Raw genomic sequence first — 22,848 nt, forward strand, 5'->3', positions numbered from 1 at the left:
TTTCTTCCTGTAACACCTCATTCCCTTTCATTTTTATTATTTGCGGTCAGACCTTTGGAGCTTAAAAATATGTGTAGTAGGTTGCATTACAGCAATCACGCAATGTTCCTTGTGAATTCCAAAGAAACAAGAGCCAAACATTGAGATGTCTGAATTTCCAACGATACAACGTTAAATTCAATCTAGTAGTAGGTTGCACTATAGCAATCACGCAATGTTCCTTGTGAATTCCAAAGGAACATAAGCCAAACACTGAGATGTCTGAATTTCGAACGATATAATCTATGAAAAATCTGCAAAGTTAATCAGAAACTTTACAATGCTACAATGCTAACAATTACAGTAAACACGCAAGTTATGTGCACTTATAAAACTATCAGTATAATATTAAATACCTTTATCAAATTGATTGAATATAATTTGGTTTAAGATTATTTTTGTTCAGTTTTTCCGGAGCTACATTACATTTTGAAATAACACATATACACTTTATAACTTGCTCTCCGGAATACATATTATTAAATAATTTTGGGTTTCCTGACAAAGTAAACAAAGGTATTCGATCTTATATAGATACTTTGCATAAGCAAGTCCCTAAATTACAAGATCATTTGTTACTAATTTGCAGCCACTGCTTAAATGTATTACTAAATTATACATTATAGCAGACACTGAAGCCAAAATCAAAGGCACGAAAAGGGATTTATGATTATCAAAAACAAACAAACAAACAAAAAACATACAGTAGCTATCTGACACACTCCTGATTCAAATAAAGTTAGGAGACATATGTTCATACTTCATGGCTTGAACCAAAATCAAGATTCCTGCCATGTAAGGAATACTGACTTTAACAGGAGCCGTCACATTTTTATCTTGGAAGTAGATATTTAGACACCAAGCCAAAGGCCTTTTAAACCTGTTTGTGTGAAAAGTATGAGCATGTTGATATCCCCTGCCAACTTGTCACCCTTCCAATTTTCTTCTTCCAATTTATCTATATAGCATGCATAATACATAGCATGAATTTATTAAACCATTTAAATGAATCACAGTTATGCAATAGTTCTACCATTATATTTTTTTTCAGGCAATCTTTCCATAGTTTCCATTAAATCATAACACAAAGGTGATATATACTAAAGAAATAATCAGCACAGGTTGATTTCAGAGTTCTAAAAGTTTGAGAATAAATGATCTCAATGTGTGAAGTTATTAAAAATCACAGGTGTGGGTTTAATTTTATACCTAAGAATGGTCCTTTTCTTTGAGGTTATGATTCTGAAGAAAAGTACTTCCAGGAAAAAAAAATACATTTGACCCAAAGACCTACTGATCAGTGAAATGCCTGGAAGCTTGAACATCAGTTTGTAGAAAAACAACAAAATTAAGACATACACAGTTTTGGAAGTCAGGCTTGTTTCTCTACCTCCCCAAAATGCATTATCAAACCAAGGTTAGAGATTCCACAATTGCCTTTTACTCTCCATTGACTTTTCTGCCTGTTTACTTTTCTTTGTGACCGACTGCTTGTTTTGCATCTGTGTTTGTTTTGCAACCTGTGGCGATGGCATTTTTCCTAGATGAGAGCTGGCAACTCCTTTTGTTGATTCTTAACATGTGTTGATCTACTCTTTCTCCAGGGGTGTGTTTTTTTCCCCTTTCTTCTAATACTCAGGGTCTCACATCATTCTGTGCAAGTTTTTGACATAACTGCTTTGTTTCCCAGTGGGGGAAAAGATTCACTTTTGACTTCAGGGAAAAATTGAAGTATGGAGTACTGAGTTTGTGTGCCTTTCATCAAGCAATGTATATATTTGATTTGAATTAAAGAAAGCTGATTACGAACCAAGAGTTCTTTACAACAAAGTAAACAACTTAATGGGAAGCACTTACGTTTGAAGTATGCTTACACAAAGCCCTTCAAACTGCAAACAGTAAAAACGAAATACAAAAACAACAAAAAACACACAAATTAACATTCTTATTTTCACATAACTGATTTTTACTTAATGAGACTGCAAAGGTTGAGTTGGTTTAAATTCTTTATCTTTAGCCTTTTAACCCTTTCCAGCCCAATTTAATATTTACAACTAGCGTGTATCCAATGAAAGATGAGATCAGGTGCCCACATTTGTTATCGAACCACTTTGTGACTTCACCACAGTGAAATTTTTTTGGTTTCTGTGTGGTAACCAAAGCTTCCCTGTCTTTTTTAGTTGAATGTCTTGTCTTCCTCTTCCACTTGCATTCAGGTTTCATCTCACTGGGCCCACAGACCAGCATCCAGTTTCCTTCAGGGTAGCAACAAGGTCATAGGATGCTTACCAACTGTCAATGCTTGCTGCATTGCCTGCATATGTTATAGACATTACAGACATCTATCATGTTTGAAGTAAAGTATTAGTGATAATTAAAAAATCTGGTTAATAAAATTGGAAGAATGGTGAGAGTTGACCACCTTCACCTCATACACTGTAAGTCACAAAACCGTGAAAGATCCCTATGTAACATATTACCTACAATTGATGCACATTTTAACCAAAGGCTGCCTTTATTACCAATAATTATAACAAATGGTAGGTATGTGACAATATTTTGAAACGTCTCGAGTGACCCCTCCAGTCAAGATGAGATTGTATACAGATATCATATCTGTACCCTTATTATTAATGAAGTTATGGCCAATTAACACTTGGATAATTATGCTACTTTCCTCTATTGTTTTACCATTAATCTTCAGAAACTTTAAACTTCTGAAATCATTTTCACTATTCTTTCGATCGACGCGATGGCTTGCCAATTTGGCCATGGGAGATTCCGGGCAATCAATAAGTACTTTCTATAAATTGTATCATCATTAAACTGCATCAGTATTTAGATTAAACATAATATTATATGTCCACTAACCTTTTTATAGTGTCAAAAACTTCGATCTGTGACTTAGCAAGGATCGATATTTTGAAAGGAGGCTTAAACTATGAACAAGTTGACAGGATCGAAAAATTAATAAACAAGGCAGTAGAAGATTATTTCGCCTACGTTATAGCAAGGAAACCCCCGGGAGATTCCCCAGGGAGATCTGTCTGCTTTCTAGGATACCCCCGCTGCTCGATACGCAAAAAGATAAACAGTTACTGCTTAGAACACAGTGGCCGCTGATCGCAGAGATTTCGTCATACCTACAAATGGTTATAATGAGCAGAAACACTTTAATCAAGAATATTGATTCCATTTGGCATCGCTGGGCTGGAAAGAAACCTATTATTTGAGTTTCTTAAATTGATACAGATCTTCTGAGAAAAAAAAATAAACAACATCTTGTGGTCTTGATTAAAACAGTTACATCAAAATTCAGAACTAAATTCTAAATTGTTTGAGAGAATTTTGGGTGCATTGCCATTTTGAAGGCTATACCATACCTTTGTCTCTACAGTCTCTGCTTAATACAGGTTCCTTTCCTTGTAAAAATATCTTGTTTGTGATGAAAGTGACACCTCATCATCTATAGACTGTTTCTAAATTCCGATAAAGCAGTTTAACAATATAATGAAAGGTATAAGCAAAATTGTTAGAGAAAATACAAGATTAAAATTAGGGGTAAAGGTCACAAACAGTTCCTCAGTTAGGCCCCTTTCTCTAGTTCAGGGAGTTTATTATGATCATATCCAATTAAAGTACTTTCAGTTTCCTAATCACTTCCAGGATGGGACTAACCTTGTTTTATTTACAATGCCAAATGCCATTAGAGTTACTAGGGAATTCCTAGACTAGCGACTCTAATTTTATCAACTTCAAAAACAGCAACTTTTTGCTCCTACATTAAAGCTACTGAGTCATGCCACCAATCATGATGCGATTCCCAGCCAAATAAAACTAATATCGCCACATGCAAAGCAAGGGCTTGCTTCCAGGGCAAAACAAATAAAATAATAATAATAAAACATTTTGAAATAAAGAAAACGTAAGAATCAGACAGTGCCCATGAACTCAACACTGAGCTATGTTGTTTTCATTTCTAATCAATTCTATTATAATGTTCATTTTACATCATCCGCTTCCTATAGCTATATTAAATATCAAGGCTCTACTCACTGTTCCAATTTAAGAAACATTTTTTTTTTTTTTTTAAGAGATTACATGTCTGTTTTTGGCATATGCTCACGTGGGGGGGGGGGGGGGTTATAAACCCTTTCTCCTTATGTTTTGACTTTCTCTAGCTCTATCTCTCGACTAACCTAGTGCTTTGTTTACTAGGTCATTCAATTTGGCACTGATTGTGACCAGGATGAGTGTACGTGTCGGGATCCGGACGCTGAGGAGAATCGCCCAAAGAAAATGCCAGAGAGCTGGATCCCTCCGAGAGAATGAGGCCGGTGTGAAGAACAGTGTGTATCGATAGGACACTTGTCACACAGGATGTAGGCAGAAGAGCAGCTTTGTAACTCAAGTTTGTGTTGTTGCGGTACAGAGAAAGCAGACATAGTCCAATAAGTAAGAGCTTCAGTATTACTACTATATAAAGACTAATATATTTCAACAATTTCTAACCAATGTAGATGTCACTTAGAAACAGGGGAGTCTTTCAACATTTTATCACGTAACCTTTCATGTATAAGAAACCAAGTCAAAATACTGCCAGGTTGGAGAGACCTTGTCAGATTCAATTCGTATTTTCAAAAAGCCATGTATAAATAAACAAACACTGTACATAGATTATTTTTGCCATATTTGGGCTAACTTCAAGTTAAGTAACTGGTAAATTTATTATACCTTCGCATGAGCCAATGCAGGTTTTTGTTCTATATTTGATAATAAATACCGCCGTCCCGAGAAATTCCTAATTTAATTATCAAACCTGAACTGTAATATAATGCAGAGTTTTCTGTCACAGCGGATTGTGGTGTTGAAAAGCACTACATTTCTTAAAATGATTTCATTAGGCTGTAATCTTAGCACCATATCAAACCCCCTATACAAGATCTTTCATAGCTTATGCCTGGTGACAACCACCTGGTAATACATTTCGATTTCCCTCCTAAAATAGGATTGGAACAAAATCAGAAGCGATAGACTAATCTGGATGATAAACTCTGTATGAATCTGACACAGTTAACTGTATAGCAGAACTGTCATATTTTGACATGAGATCTTAACATGGATCTTAATACATATCTATATGTATGTATAGATAGATAGATTTATAGATAGATACATATTTCTTATATGCAGTGAAAATGCTTACAACAAACTGTACTATGTTATATGCTTCAATGCTCTGTTATTTATAGGACAGAAAATCACTAAGTCGGCATCTTCAAAGTTTTGTCATTGTCATTATCTCAAGATTGTATATCTTGCTTGGACGTTTAACCTTAAATCAACAAAGGGAGTTTACAGTAGTTAAGCATACCACTTAAAAAACTTCTTCCATATTTTCCATTATAATACTCAGAAAAATACAATCACTTTCTGTGTTGGATCCAGTTGGAATAACACACAAATAAAATCATATCTGGGCAAAAGAAAACAGTCAGAGGAATAATGACTTAGTTCCTGACTACATAACAGTCTTATCACTAAAGAAGCCTTGGAGGGGAATCATTTCTTCTTTTTCTTTTCAAAAATCTTATATTGTCTTCAGAGCTTTTCACACACATTTTTCAGACTGTCAAATATCAAATAAATGCTTGCAGGCTGACTTTGCAGAGATTATTTCAGACAGCACCAGGGTGTACATCCAAACGAGCCAAACCCATCTAATATATCAATATATTTATGGTTTTAGTCTTTGTCTTAAGTGTATTTTGACAAGGCAAACAAGGGGGCTTTGTATTTTTCTTGGCAGCACTGGGGCAGTAAATTGTGTAGGATGTAAATGGAGGTTCACTAAATTAAAATGATCTGTTCAAGACAGCTAGTAGTCTTTAACTAGTCCTTTAGATATAGTCACAGTTCAGGAAATTGAGTTCTGACGTGTTCCTTGTCCTTAACATGTATCTGCTGCTTTACTGAGGGATATCAAAGATGTTTTTCTACTTTCATACACACCCAATACAATTTTCTGTTTTGAAGCCACAGTAATTGTGTCTAGTAAACCTGCTGTAAACAGGCATCTATTGCAGACTATTTGTAAGCTCATGAGTTCCTTGTGAATGATAACAAGTGTAACTGAATTAACTTCATTCTTGTCAGGAAACACCAAAGTAAACACTACAGCAGCTTGGAGATAGTCCAACACTTCTTATGGATTTAACAAAAACCCTAAGACCAAAAATATATTTTAGATAGAAAAATAGATATATAGATAGGTATAGAGAAATGGACACATTACATTTAATAACTATGTATATATACAACGTGTTTAGGCTTGATGGTAAAAAACCAACCTCTGTTGCCCTCTGTTGTCTGGGAAAAATGTTCATGCAACAGGGCAGCTGAAAAGCTTCTCTAAGAACCAGAGTCATGCGCTGGGCTTGTTTGGGTGTGCACCTGTACAAATAGAAAACATGAAGCTCCTGAGCAAACACTTTCATGTAGTAATTCTTGGATTACAATACACCGAATGTATTTTTACTGGAAATGCTGCTTTTGGAACATGACGGTCAACCTCAACTGCATCAAAATAACCTGCCTGTATAAGACTAAAAAAGGTGACTTTTGGGAGAATACTAAAGATGACAAGCCATACTGCTAGTGCTAGGGGTTGATTTTGAAGAATTCTCTGCCATTTCTTACCTCTTTTACTATACAATTAAGTGAAATACTGAAATACATATGCCAATAAAATACCAAAAATATGAAGATAAATATGAAAAAACCCAAAACATTAATTTTCTATTCATATCATACCCACATGATATTTACAGAGCAGTTAAGGGCAAATATCCCTAAAAATTACCTTATTTTGTGCTGCTAATAACACCAACCCTCATCCATAAGCCTGTTGCCATGTGTCTTGCTTGTTGTTATAATAACCCTGAAAAGAATAGAGGTTCAAAACAATTTTTCTTATTATTCTTATTCTTGGCTTTATCATTTCATTAAACACGTTGCATCCAGGTTCATCTGTAAATGTTTGTTTTTTTAACAGCAAGGATGTAGAAAAGGTTATTACCAGTGCCCTTAATTAAACCCTCTGTAGATTTGATTGTGAATAATGATATGTTTGATATGAGCAATATGATTTTAATCTCTATTCTAAAACGAATTAATTATTACTCTGAATGCACAACTCCCTTTCTGTCCTCAGATTTCGGTACCTCATTATTATGCTTATTCGTTAAGGTGTCGGCCTGAATCTGTCAGTCCAAAGTAGGACAGTTTTATACACATTCAGTTTTGCTCTGTATTATAAATAAAGCCACCAAACTAGCGAGTTACCAAAGAACAAATATGGTTTTCAAGCACGTAATGTGTAATATGAGCTTATGAGCTAACCCATGTCTGAACCAAATTCAACCCTCTAATCACAATTTAACGAATGTTTTGCAGTTTGTGTTTTTATTTTATTTTATTTGTTTGTTCTTTATTGGTTCAAAAAGAAATACAAATGAAGTGTGATCCACAGACAAACCATGTGTTTGGGCTGACTTTAGTTTGGATTGTGGTTTGGAGTAGTTTGAAGCACTTTTTTGTCTACTGTTTGCTGCCTTACAACTTTAGTTAAAATATGAAGGAATATTCTTGGTTTTAGAGATCAAACAGTACAAATCTGAACAAAACTGATCAAATTCAGGTTTGTATTTAGAAATGTTCTGTAACCTTAGTCGTAGTACTCAGATCAACACAATAGGACCCCCTAGAAAGGGAAACCATTCAATACACTGGTCATTTGGAGATGTATTTTGAAATGAATAGTAATACTAATGTATATGTATACCATAATAAACTGTGTTGGACATGTATTAACAAAACAATGTGTTCGTCCCAGTATGTTTTACGGGTATATTTCTCACAGTTTATTGGCTTGAAGATCAGAATATAAATCTTTTAATTAACATATATCTGGAAGGCCTTCCATGGCAGAAATAACGGATGCATTACGTTTTTAAAATTTACATCTACAGCGTATGAAACAGGCAACTGACAAGCTGCTGGTTCCCAAGAAAAATGTTCAACGGGAAATGCAAACGCACGCACACACTCTCACTAATTTAGTCTGTCATAAACTATAAGTGAAGTAAAATCAATGCCCTTTTGGCATCAGTGATTAATTAAAATCCTGATCAAAAAGCATGACAATGCCTGAAAATATTTATGATGACAATTACATTCTTGCTCCTCCGTGTAATCCCGAGGTGCCTCCAGCTGTATCCCTCCTGGGCCTTCCCACAGCCTTCCTCCAGCCCGCAGTACTGAGGGAATGTCTCTCCCACTGTGTAAACACAGTCGAGAAAGAAATGCCTCACTGAAAAACTATTTACTACAAGCTGCCTTCCCCACAGAGCACCTGAGAACCTTAATGATTTCAACACAAATTGAAAGCAGGGCGCTTATTATTTTGCACCATTACTTTCTTGTCCTTCGAAAAGTACTCTCCACATGGGTTGGTCCTAGGGCTTGTTTTTAAAGAATGGTAACTGCCCTATTCAGAAAATCTGCCTATGAATAAACCCTTTTTTTCTCTCTCTACTCGTTTGCATTTATATAGAATTCATAACTAAAAGCCAAACCATTCTACGAGATCAGAAGCTCAACCCCTCAACACATTGGAGCACATTCAAGGATTTGAGTACATTAAAAGCCTCCATTAAAAACATTCAATTAAAAACTCGCCCTCGCATTCCCAACATCCACATCACCACTCGTTAGATTACATTCTTTATTCTTCATTTAAAATATCAACGGTAGATGTGAAAAGGTGCACAATACGTTCAGTTGACATCTAGCACACTCTAGCTAAACCAGACTTCACAAAACATCGTACATGCAAATTTAAAAAGAGTTATGTAAAATACAAATTTCAGTTCAATTTAAACAAGTCTGGACGGAAAGAGAGTAATCTCTATTTAAAATAATTTACATTGCTCAGTCTGTGATAAATAATCTCAAATCTTTATAACTCATATCATAAAATCAAATGTAACATTAAGTAAGAATAAAGCAACATTTTAAGATGCATACATTGAAGGAAAACATTCAATTAAGGGATCAAAGGTAATGCTTAGTTTTCAATATGCACATGTTCTCTTGAATCTTAAACCCCAATGCTGCTTTCACATTACACTTTACCAGAATGGATGAACTGAAAAATAAAAAAGTTTGTACAGCTATTACAGATGTACTACTGGGTGTAGTTGAGACGCATAAGCAATTTCTCCTAAAATCAGTAGAAAGGCATTTACATTTTTTTCATTAAGTAAACAACTCAGTCCATTTTGTGAAGCTCTTTCTTCCCAGACTAGGGAAATAGGTAATCTTTGCATAAGGTGGGGAAAGCAACGTGGCTTGAGTTCTAAGTCAAAATGTCAACTGTGCTCATATAGGCCCCAAAAAACATCTGAAGAGCCCAGGGCATCAATAATTTCATTAGATATTAAAACTGAAAGAAAAAGACTAACATATTTTATATCTTGTTGATCTTTGTGCAGTGACTACAAAGATAAACATTACATTTTAACAGTAATTGCATTAAAACTATATCTTTAGACCTGGGTTTTATAAAATAAATAACTATACGACAATTTAGGTTTGTAGGCACAATAAATATATATATATATATATATTCTGCTTTAGTGGGACAGTTGTGGTGTTCTTGTCTTGCCTCTATTTTGAAAGTTGAACATTGAATAGCAGTTATTGGAAACGTTGCTCAGCACTAGAGTTTCAGTAGACTTTCTGAGATACAAACTGTCACTTGCTGACAGGGTAAAGGTCTGCACAATCCCACATCCTCTGTCACATCCCCAAAAGTCCGGCAGAACAGTAATTGACATAGTCAGACTCTTCTGAGCTGCTACTCTGTATGAGTGACAATCCCAAAGGCAACTTTCTAATCGAAAAGGAAACGGGGGACTACACTGATTAAACAGATTTGTTTCAGCCAACTCAAAAGAAAATATATATTACTATTACTGTTATTATTATTATTATTATTATTATTATTATTTTATGTATTTCTTAGCAGATGCCCTTGTCCAGGGCGACTTACAAATTATCAGAGCAATACAAAGTGCAATAATACAGTGCAATATCTATATCTATATATATCAGGGCAAATACTTGAGAATATCGGGAAAAGAGAGAGAGTAAAAAGCACTAATCATGTTGTTTTTATATTAGGATTCCTGGTCCTCTTAGCTAATTTCATGTTTTAATTTTTCATTGATTGTTGTGTTAAAAATTAAAAGATTCAGTCTTTCATTCCGTCCTGTGTCAGTTGAATTTCTATCCTAGAAACAACTGAAACAACAATGTTCAGTAAACAAAAGTACACATCTGAAGTAAGTAATACATGTTTTTTTCCTTTTGAACACATGTGCACGTGTTTCTGTGTGATCTGATGGTTGTTGCCTAACATCCCTCAGCATGTCACTACATATATCACCACCATTACCATCACGATTAGCCTATATCGATCCACTGTCGGACGAAGGCGTGTCCAAGATGTGTCCATTTGGTTCGGTCTTTTCAATGTCACACCTACAATTTTTAACCTAAAACTCAAATGTCTTCTAGTATATTTTATTGTGTATTCCATATGTAAAAGCAGCATCAGAACCTGTGATTTAAATAAATTTGGCAAATCATTTATTATGAGACTAGAAACACAGATCAAGACATATTACATAATTGTTCCACTTCCCCAAATACTTAACACTATTTCCATAAAAAAAGTCCTGTACAACACTGAATTCTAATGTTTAGTGCTACATTCAACATTTTAGTCAATTAAATATTTTTAAATTATGTATATACATGTTTTGGATTGCTTTTCTATTTCCTTCAATCCCTCGTTCCTCAGTCCCCAATCCATTTGCACTCAAGACAAGCATAACAGGTACATAAGAGCATGTTGTTAAAAGTTGTTAGTTAACATGAGCCTGGTTATTTGTTATTAACAGGAAAACAGGACCCCGGTGAGCATTGCTTTGGAAAGATCAATACACTAACGAAATTATATTACATGAGGGCTGATTAGAGAGATATAGATATATACATATATAAATCAACTGAATCTTGGAGGCATACAAAAAAATACGGAAATGTTTGGGGACTTGAGATCTTAAATGAACATCTTATTTGAAGCAGTTCTTTGACTAAATTAAAGCATGGCAATCCTATGTCCAGATAGGCTTTCGAAAATACATGTTTTGTTCTTTACAGTTCCTTGGGCTCTCCATAGTCATTGTATAGCACAGGGAGTACTTGCTCTTCACAGGTTTTTCTAATGTCGTGGCTCAGGTCAACCCAGTTCAAACCAAAGGACTTAGTATCGGTGTAGCGGCACGCCAGGTACTTCAGAGATACTCTCCGTAGGCCGATCTTCGGCTCCTGGAGTAGACCGCTGCACCAGCCGCTGAGGTTGTCCAACTGAGAGAGAATGAGACCCGCCTTCCTGCAATAGAGTGAAGAGGAAAATCAATAACATCAGACTATTTTTGTATGAATTTGCTACAATTGCGGAAAAAATGTCACATAAAATTACTGGAAATGTGATTTTATTAAGTTGGCATCAGTGTGTTACCAATTATGGGAAACCAGCAACGACATTATGGGTTAGAATTACCTGATATCTCAATAAAAATATATTTTTGTTCGAAGCAAGACTATTACAAATTAAACATGGAAATAAAAATCCCCATAAATTGCCATTGCCATTTTAAGTAACTAAAAGGGGAATGGTTGTTAAAGGGGAACACACACGATTCCTAAAATTATGGTTTTATGCGTTCTTATGTGTTGCTGTAGTGTATAATATGTCTGGCACTTTACTTTTTAAAACTTATGACAAGACAAGACACATACTGAATCCCTGAAAGGACATACATGCCAGAGTATGAAATCCGCCATTATTTGGTCATATCTGAAAAAGTGCTATACATATTATACACTAGAGAAACACATAAGAATGCATAAAACCAAAATTTTAGGAATCGTGTGTGTTCTCCTTTAACAACCATACTTGTTTCCAAAGAATTACACTTGCATGTAAGAACATGCAAAGAAACCTGCACAGAGAGGAACAAAAATGAAAGTGTCAAAGCAGAGAAAACCAATGTAGAAACCTCACCAGCTCTTGCAAGGCCCAGTAACCTTCCTGCGGTGAGGCCCCAATGGAAAGAGTACATCATATTTGACACATGTGTGTTCAAATCAGGGAGTCTTACAGCAATGCTGAAGCGAGAAGCCAAACCAGAAGCTGCACACTTAGGCAGAGTAAATAATGAAACTATGCGTCTTTGTGGGAACCAAAGGAAATTCTTTCAGTTTACTATTACTCCAAACTCCAACATTATGAAGTGAATAACAGATTAATTTGCCCAACTTATTACTCTCTGTTGTTGTTCAACTGATCCAGACTGAAACCACATTCATTTGAGAAGTCACTATATTGCGATGTGTTTCTTATAAAGCTATGAACGCAAAAAACAAATATCAGTTACAATACTTTGTAAAAAAGGCACTAGGGACAAAGAATAACTGGGCCACTGTTCTTGAATACTAATCTCACAATAACTACTGTTAATACCACTGAAGCATTTCACATTATCAAGGTAGGAACCTACCGCTTGGGTCCTTCTCATATCATTGAAGATAATAAAGGCTGCCAGGTTCACTTCCATACATCTTAAAGAAAGGCAGTATTAAGTATGGAAATAAATCTATGTATATTTCCGTTCATGAACAGATGGTCTCTCTGCTGGACTCTGGGGGTAGTGGCTGAACACAACGGTGTGTGATCATTTATTTAGTGTGTGAGATATGAATATATATCTTCACACACAGAGGCAACCAAAGAATCACAACAATAGTCAGACCTGCTCATCATTTATTGCTCAGACTAATTATGTTTTAGTGTAAAATATGATTGTATTCTGTCTGTTTCACACCTTCTTTGCTAGATATGTGGTTTTACATTTGACAATTCCTTTGGGAAATCAAGGAGCATAGTTGCTGTTGAGAAAATGTTTTTAATGTTTAATTGAGATGCCCTCTTGTGAATCACCTGTGTCCTATATTTGTCTTTTTTTTGTATGTATTCTTGAAATTGTGAACAACCTCTCTCTATACACACTGTTTATAATATATCCCTTTAAAGACTGAACAGTACAGTTAAAGCCCCTTCACGCGTTCATTTACCTTGGCACTCCTTCACAAAACAAGATAATGGAATTTTAATGATGTCAGAAATCGCCAGGCACATTTGAAGAAACCATAAATACATTTTTGTTGGCTTTCTTAATTTTATTTTTTCTACCTCTCCTCCCCCTCCCAACACTATTACATACTGTATTCCTTTAAAAAATTACTATGTGGCTGTAGTAGAGACGCTGTCATTTATATTTTTCTTTTATATTATTTATGTTTCTAATATCTTGCCACATTTTGGTGGTTTGAGGAATTTGGATGTTTATTTGCTTAAAACAAAAACCTTGCGGTTTGTTTTGTTAGATTTTTTCTAAAAGTACATTTAATGTTCCAAATAGCAACGGTTGTCACCATAAATCCAAGCATGTATGGAAGTGGAAAATGGCTTCTTTTTCCAGAGTAGCTTTTAAACCTCACCCTATCTCCATTGGGGCCCCTCTTTCCAGCTCTATTAGCTTCACTAAACTACTTCATTTCGCTGTGAATCACTTCACTTCTAAGGAAGACGTTTTGTTGAACTCTTACAGTTGCTGTCTACCAGTTATTTAGCAGATAAAGAGAATTTAAACAAGCATTTCTGACATATGAAGAGATGCAGAAGTAAGCCTGATTTATTTCTAACAGTTCCTGATTATAAATAGGCAACCCAGCTTGAATTATTTTATTTACAGTGTTGTTTGGCTTTGGGAGAAGGTGAGCTATTCATTTTAATTATAATTTAAACAATAAATATCAATAATAATATAATTTCTACATCTACTACTACCCATAGTTAATTTATTCCCCAAAAATGAAAGGAATAATACAGTAGCTGTTTTTATACATCTGTTTTTGGTACATCTTCTTAAATGTCAAACGCAGTGCTACACATTTAAATAAACCATTGGAAGTTATTTAGATCACTGGTCTTAAACCTTAATGCTTTCAACAGCACACCTTAAGCTGGGAACTTAATGATAATGATACTTGACTACAGTTTAACTCCTGCATAATATGTGTGGCAGAAGTTAGATGGCTGAATACTTGAATACAGAAATGCTTTTGACACTTTCAGGTTTCTGTTGGTTTGCTTAACATTCAGAACTGTACATCTGCTACAACTGTGTGAGGATATCATGTCTACTGCAGAAATGTAACTTGTACAGTCTGAACATCTGTGCTTGGGTTGCTGGATCTATGTGCGCCTCAACATCACAGCCTAAATGCACTCCGAACCAGAGGAAATGATATGCTGTAACTGTGGTCCTGTTTCCCAACGCCAGCGTCTAACATTTCTAAAATAACACAAATCTGGATGCCTTTCGTGGAAGGTAGTCCCATAGTGTTGACAAGAATGAGACAAGAGAAGTGGTATTTAAAGCAAAAAAGGAGCCGGGAAGTTTATGTCTGACTTTAATATCACGCAATGTTGCATGAAGAGCTGCAGGAAAGTTCTAGGGCTGGAGCCAGAGAGATCCAGTTATAAGATATGGTACCTAAGAAAGTAGAAATATTTCTTCATTAGTCTGTATGTGTGCGTATGTACATACATATATTCTGCAGAGACCATTCATTTTTCAAAGGATATTATACTTTATGACAAGGTTATTGGTGTGGCAATTATTTTCTATTGGAGCGAGCTGATGAAAACAATCTAGATATCATTTACAATTTGGAACTGCAGAGGAACATTAGCAATTTTCATAAAAAAAACACACTGACAAGAGCGTTAGAAGTGAAAGCACATCCCAGCCTTTTACTGTGGTGTTTCTAATTGATTTCTTGATGCTGTGCATGTAAATGTATCTTAACTCTCACCTGAACTGACCTCTTCAGAGGAATTATTGAATATTTTTTGAAAGCTTGCCCAGACTGAGGACCTGAGAATCTTCTGTAGCCTCAGTCTAGGTTGGCGGTGTACAGCTTACAATCCTGTTTCACAAGCTAAGGCTGTGTGATCTTCAGCTTCAGGATGTCTTGTAAATAGTCCTATTTGCTGTAAAGAACTCTCTGTCATAAAACAGACACTCCAAGTCTCTGATGGCAATGAAAACTGCACCTAGTCATCGCTTAAATGGAATAGGTCTACACTATTATCTGCAATGACAAAATACACCCTTAACGTATCTGTCAAACACTCAGCTTTGTGGACGTCGAGAAAATGCTTGACATCACCATCGGCAATTGTCGATCACGGGGGCTTTCAAGTTTCACTCACTGAACATTTCTTTGTGAATCACTGTCATTCACTTAAGAGGGCAAGCCCGGCCACCAGACGACACGACCTTCCTGCCGCCGGAGCTTCCAAAGAGGAGTAGAGGAACTAACTTTGGGGCTACAATTCGGTTAACATTTAATGTCATGATAAGTGGTGCAATCAATGATGAATTTATAACCTCAAAGTATAGTATTACAAGCCTCCACTGATGAAACATTAAATACCTATTATGTTGGGCAGTTCACACTGTTGAATCCAAGCTAGTTAATTGGATATCATTGAAGGTACCAATTGCGCATTAATCAACCATTCTAATGCCGTATTTTATTTGAAACGTTTTTTAAGTGAAACCATTAGGATAAAAACAATTGTATCAATATTTCTGAGAATGGCTAGCAAACAAGATGTAAGAATACCCCTTTATTTCTGCTGAAGCAGAAGTTTAAATAGTTTTAATCAGTTTCACCTGCTTTTGCGTGCATCTCGATGGAACGATTTACATTTGATATTAAACATGTGGGTGTACTTATAAAACAATTAGTTACAATTATACTTCATAGTAGCTATCTAGTTCGTTCAACTCTGGAGACATTTTGGACAATACTGGCCTCATTTTGCGGCCATTTAAGTTCGGCACGGGTCAGTTATGATGGCTTTGATTCAGGGTAATTATATGTGATTTCTAAAATATTGAGAAGAAAAAAACACTCCCTTTTCTTTCAGTAATAAAAACATGCACTGAAAGACAAACCAACTCATACCTATGGTACTCAGAAAAATAAAACCAGAAGATTATAATGATATTCTCATGATATTATAACTATTATTATAGTTTTAATCATTATGATAAGATTGCAGAGAGAGTTACCTGGGCCCGAGCTCGTCCTCACAGCGCCAGGTGAACTCGCCGAAGCTCTCGTAGCGCTGGTTATAGTGGTAGAGGACGCGGTGCAGGGTGGGAGAGCCCAGGTCCATCAGGGTATTGTAAGCCGTCTGCTGCTCCTTCCCACTTGTGTACCCATTGAACAGGTTATAGATCTTGTCAGCTATTTCTGAGGAAGAAAAGAAGAGCTTTCAAGCACAGCCTAGCAAAACCTGCATCTGCAGCAAATGGCAGCAACATGGAGTATTTGTTTGTGCCTTTTGGGATTCACAGACTGTATTACGGGTATACAAAGCTTCCATTGATACTGTGGGACATTTATTCTTGCAGACGTGGTTATGAAGTGGTATGGTCATGGTTGCAAATTACCCACTTATGCACTGAAACTAAAATAGTGGCTTTCTGCGAGAGTACAAGCAGAGCGTTGTTAGTTTAACTATGGACTTTAAGGGCCATTTAATAACGAGAATTGTCATCAGAAAAGGAATAAACCTCAGTGACAGAAGAATACAGGAAGTAAGGCAACCCAGGTGGCACCATGTGTTAGAAGGGAACTACTTAGGACTGGTGTGATCACAGAAATGCCATATAAAGGAGTGAAGATTGGAAGAAGTGAGTCCCAGGAAGAAAGGTGACAACCTGTACTGTATGGGGAAAAATACACAAATCTCAAATCTCGGCACACAGCAAATACCAACTTTGGATACAATCCCTCCTTTAAAGAATGGTATGACAGCAGCGGACAGAAATTTGCTATGGTTCTGCAAAAACAGATGTGTAACCTGAGCTACAAACATTCACCACAGGCACCTCCATGGTGGAGACACCATTCCTATGTAACAAAATGACAATGTGAAATATTCCCATGTGTACCTCTGCCAGCATTACATGACACGCAACACACAATTTCTGCATCCTGCAATAATACAATATCCAGCAGAACTCTGATAACCCGTGTCCTTACCTTGTGCTTTGACATCGTCCACTGCTGGACACGGGGTTTTTATAGTCACTTCACTGGGGCTGGAGCGCCGGCCTGTGTTGTCCACCGCCCACAGTCGGAACCTGTTTCGCAGTCCAAAATAATATGAAAAATATCAGCACAAGCCTTCTACTCATACAGCTATTTCATATACTTCAAAGACATGCTAAATTACAAAGCCTTATTACTGCATCATATCTTAGATGACAATATGTCAAAAAAAAAAAAAAAAATATATATATATATATATATATACAGTGAGGGAAAAAAGTATTTGATCCCCTGCTGATTTTGTACGTTTGCCCACCGACAAAGAAATGATCAGTCTATAATTTTAATGGTAGGTGTATTATAACAGTAAGAGACAGAATAACAGCAAAAAAATCCAGAAAAACGCATTTCAAAAAAGTTATAAATTGATTTGCATGTTAATGAGGGAAATAAGTATTTGATCCCCTATCAATCAGCAAGATTTCTGGCTCCCAGGTGTCTTTTATACAGGTAACGAGCTGAGATTAGGAGCACTCTCTTAAAGGGAGTGCTCCTAATCTCAGCTCGTTACCTGTATAAAAGACACCTGTCCACAGAAGCAATCAATCAATCAGATTCCAAACTCTCCACCATGGCCAAGACCAAAGAGCTGTCCAAGGATGTCAGGGACAAGAGTGTAGACCTACACAAGGCTGGAATGAGCTACAAGACCATCGCCAAGCAGCTTGGTGAGAAGGTGACAACAGTTGGTGCGATTATTCCCAAATGGAAGAAACGCAAAATAACTGTCAGTCCTTCCTCGGTCTGGGGCTCCATGAAAGATCTCATCTTGTGCTTGTGGAGTTTCAATGATCATGAGAACGGTGAGGAATCAACCCAGAACTACACGGGAGGATCTTGTTAATGATCTCAAGGCAGCTGGGACCATAGTCACCAAGAAAACAATTGGTAACACACTACGCTGTGAAGGACTGAAATCCTGCAGCACCCGCAAGGTCCCCCTGCTCAAGAAAGCACATGTACAGGCCCGTCTGAAGTTTGCCAATTAATATCTGAATGATTCAGAGGAGAACTGGGTGAAAGTGTTGTGGTCAGATGAGACCAAAATCGAGCTCTTTGGCATCAACTCAACTCGCCGTGTTTGGAGGAGGAGGAATGACCCCAAGAACACCATCCCCACCGTCAAACATGGAGGTGGAAACATTATGCTTTGGGGGTGTTTTTCTGCTAAGGGGACAGGACAACTGCACCGCATCAAAGGGACGATGGTCGGGGCCATGTACCGTCAAATCTTGGGTGAGAACCTCCTTCCCTCAGCCAGGGCATTGAAAATGGGTCATGGATGGGTATTCCAGCATGACAATGACCCAAAACACACAGCCAAGGCAACAAAGGAGTGGCTCAAGAAGAAGCACATTAAGGTCCTGGAGTGGCCAATCCAGTCTCCAGACCTTAATCCCATAGAAAATCTGTGGAGGGAGCTGAAGGTTCGAGTTGCCAAACGTCAGCCTCAAAACCTTAATGACTTGGAGAGGATCTGCAAAGAGGAGTGGGACAAAATCCCTCCTGAGATGTGTGCAAACCTGGTGGCCAACTACAAGAAACGTCTGACCTCTGTGATTGCCAACAAGGGTTTTGCCACCAAGTACTAAGTCGAAGGGGTCAAATACTTATTTCCCTAATTAACATGCAAATCAATTTATAACTTTTTTTAAATACGTTTTTCTGGATTTCTTTGTTGTTATTCTGTCTCTCACTGTTAAAATACACCTACCATTAAAATTATAGACTGATCATTTCTTTGTCAGTGGGTAAACGTACAAAATCAGCAGGGGATCAAATACTTTTTTCCCCCACTGTATATATATATATACTGTCCATCTGCAGACTCGAATATCTCTTTCAGAAAATTGCAAATCATTTTTCCAGAGCACATAATGCAATACAAAAACGGGGGATAATTCAATTTGTAACTGTTATTTTGCATTCCTAGAAAGTAAAATTTCTAATATTGTGCAATAACATCTTGGGAGTGTTCTCCCAAACTAATGACAATTTGTCTCTCCTTATGTAGATCTGCGGCCAAATAAAACCTCCTAATGTGTCAGATTCTGCAAAAACTAAAAAGTATTTTCACAAATTATTAAATAAAGACACATTTAAATCCAAGACATGACACATAACCTTGGCAGAGGTTTCTCTAGCAGCTCAACATACATTCATAAGATTCACATCGCTGTGTTTTAGGTACACCAAATGGAAAACAACATTCTCTCAACATGAGGACAGTATTGTAGAAGATACTCCAAAATCGTTTCCGTATGCAAATTGTGTAATGCTTACCATATATACATGTTTACACAGAGACACAATACACAATCTGGCCAAACAAGGTCTCTCAAATATAATGTAATTGCCCATTTTTTCCACAGTACTTATACATCCAAAGTATAAATATATCAGTCTCTGCATGACCCTTAGGTACCAGAGAGTGAAGTGTCTGTCTGCTTTTTCTGCATTGGAGATATTGTTACAGTTGTATTATGTACATATTGTAAGATAGCAAGCCACTGCATTTATGTATTTGTTCTGAGGGGACCTATTTACATTTTTACATATATTTATAAATTCAAATATGAGACTTTTGCTAAACTACAGCTTGCTCTAATAACATTTAACACATTTTAGAATTTTCGGTTTATTAATTCATTTTCTCAATTTCTTGAAAATTCTAAAAATGATTTTAACCGTTACAAAAACACTTTTCCGTACTATGTTACTGCCAAACATCACACCCATAACTATTAAATGTATGAGTCCTATAAAACCTCTGGCAAGACTCTTGCATAATATTTCTACAGCAACCCTGATATCTTTATTAATAAAACTTAAAGAATGTATACTGTCTGTCTCAACAAATAGATTCATAATGTTGAATTATATCTCCATCTAGTGGAAAACTACTGACTACTACAGTATTCAACTCAAATCTCTAAAGCAAATCTCTGGGATGTCACTCTCATCTGCTAAAGCATTATATGCCCTTGCCAATCTCATGGACGACTTGGGATTTGTGAAATGCATTTTGGTAAAGCTAGAAGCAGCAAAACTAGGCTTATGCAATTGTTCCCCAAAGGCAAGGGATTTTAATACGCCTAGACACAACAAAAGATTCAGTCCTTTACATTGATAATGGGCACAAGACCTTGTACCTTTGAACTGGGCAGAAACTCATTTGAGGATAATTTAAATTCAGAATAGAAAACAAACAAACAAAAAGTGTTAGTAATCACTTTAAAGCATAAGGGTCTTTAGAAATAAGTTATTTCACAGAGTTGAATGTTTTGTACTTGGGTCCCTATGCATTACAGACATATGAAAGTTTTGTATTAACACTGGCTGACGGGAAGAAGACTTTAAATAAGTTTGCAGTGCACGGTTCTGAAAGCTATGATGAATGACCTGCCGGAAAAAATGCTGGCCAATGCCAATATTATATAAAGAAAGTGTGTGTGTGTGGTGCTCATAACGGGTGTAACTTGAGGATGGGAAAGGGTCTCCACAATACATCAAAAGCATTTTAGGGGCAAACTCTTAAACCCATTCTTTTTTTCCTCTGTCTAATCTTTTCAGTCTGGCTTCTAGGTTTATGAACCTTCCACAAGATAAATGCCTACACATGTGCAAGCTGGGCTTTGCGGGACGGCTGTTGGAGCTTTCTATGTCAGAGGAGACGGAGACATGCCAAAGAAAGATTGACAGCCAGTCCAGCAATCAGCCTGCCATTCTTGACGAGTGTGTTTTTCTCGTTGTTTTAAAGGCATCTTGTATATTCATCTTCTTGTTCAGTCATCTGATAAATCCTAGTTGTGGCAGCACTGACATCTACATATATGCACAGGTTAAACTGGGACCGTCTCACACTCAAAACAATGGGACAACAATAAACCGACAGGAAGAAGTTTACGGAAATGGAAATCCATACCATTTTAAATAGATTAAAAATTATGAATCATACTACTGTACATGTACATTGTATGGTGATTATTTAGAACTTTTGTATACACAAACCAAAAGTGGATAAAGCAAGTAAACAACCTCGATCACTGCTTATGTAACTTGTCATGGTAACTATTAAGAAATCTATTCCTGCATGCGTCATTCCACTACGTAAACATATTTCCTTGGGTCTCCCATGGGAGTCACTTACACCTTAACATCACCATATCATTTTTTCCCCCCTGGATGATTGCCAGATTGTGCTTTGCACAGCACTCTGTCTTCAGATCTAACAAGATCTAACAAGAGTCACTTCTTTTCACATGTCTACAATCTCTGAGCATGTCCTTTGATGTCAGTTTACATTCAGCTTGATCTTCTATGTGCGTTAACCTATCTAACCTCCTACGACTGAAGTCATGTCGACTTTATTACTCTGTGCGTTACATTAAACACACAATGCTGTGGAAAACGTACACTTACGTAGCTCAGCACACACACAATTTACACTTTGTTTTAGTTTTTAATATTAAAAATGTGAGACCCCTAAGGGTGATGGTGATTACCACTACTCTTCCAGTTAAAATGTAGTTTCGGAAACTATTTACTATTTTTTAAACCACATTTCATAATGGCCTATTTAATGGTCAATTGCCAGTCATATGAAGAGTATTTCCTCACAAACACACTGTCGGGCTAGCAGCTATGTCTTGCTGTGAAAATCTGGAAGGTAAACTGCACGGTATTTAGTGCTACCCAAAGGATTTGATGCAGCAGCCCCAGCGGTGATTTTCAATCCCACAGACACCTACCCAGTGATGTTGTTATTCCAGCTCAAATCTGCTGAGGCGACATGCACAGACCCACTCTCAGTGGCACTTGGCTAGTAATGGACTCACAGGCCCCAACAACCTTATACATACCTTTGTTACAGGATTTCAGATTGTTGCAGTAAAATTGTGGTTTGGTTGTTGCAGACAACACTGTTGAAGCGTTTATACATTAATCATCAGGATTCTGTCTCATACAGTGTTGTAGCAATGTTACAGAAACATAACAGATCTTAGCTGTATACACTTTGTTAGTAGTTTAAAACAACATTTTATATATATATATATATATATATATATATATCAATATATGGTGATCACTTAACATCAATGATTGGTTGTCCAAACATAATTTAATGTAAGTAAAAGTGTTGTCCTATTCACAATTTTAAATGATTAGCTGAGGAGCCATCAACCTGTGTTACCTAGATATAAACCATTGAACTCTTAAACAGTCTCTAAAATGTTTTATTCTGTTTTAAGATAAAATATTTGTGAATTTGCATTGTTATTTTCCCACTATATTTCTATATTTCATTGATGGACAACTACAATTACATCTGCAGCAAGTTTGCACCTACTCAAATTGAATGTATTTAGTTTCAGAAAAAACATGCTCCATGTTCTGCTCGCTAACCTTCTTTTACACATT

The 22,848-nt window shown here is 36.5% G+C and overlaps 2 protein-coding genes across 2 annotated transcripts in view; one reads left to right on the forward strand and one right to left on the reverse strand.

Moving 5' to 3' along the window:
* Window positions 1-7,910, forward strand: part of pappa2 (pappalysin 2) — a 58,117-nt gene extending 50,207 nt beyond the window's left edge. Inside the window, exon 23 of the mRNA XM_066692704.1 lies at window positions 4,258-7,910. Within this exon, the coding sequence (XP_066548801.1) occupies window positions 4,258-4,371 (114 nt within the window). The 3' untranslated portion in view covers window positions 4,372-7,910. The remainder of the gene's footprint in view (window positions 1-4,257) is intronic.
* Window positions 7,911-8,810: 900 nt separating this feature from the next.
* astn1 (astrotactin 1) overlaps window positions 8,811-22,848 on the reverse strand; it is a 218,998-nt gene continuing 204,960 nt past the window's right edge. Inside the window, exons 21-23 of the mRNA XM_066692128.1 lie at window positions 17,359-17,459; window positions 16,380-16,563; window positions 8,811-11,560 (exon numbers count right to left, since the gene is read on the reverse strand). Of these exons, the coding sequence (XP_066548225.1) occupies window positions 11,323-11,560; window positions 16,380-16,563; window positions 17,359-17,459 (523 nt within the window). The 3' untranslated portion in view covers window positions 8,811-11,322. The remainder of the gene's footprint in view (window positions 11,561-16,379; window positions 16,564-17,358; window positions 17,460-22,848) is intronic.

Source organism: Amia ocellicauda, chromosome 19, assembly GCF_036373705.1.
Source record: "Amia ocellicauda isolate fAmiCal2 chromosome 19, fAmiCal2.hap1, whole genome shotgun sequence".
Classification (NCBI taxonomy): Eukaryota; Metazoa; Chordata; class Actinopteri; order Amiiformes; family Amiidae; genus Amia; species Amia ocellicauda.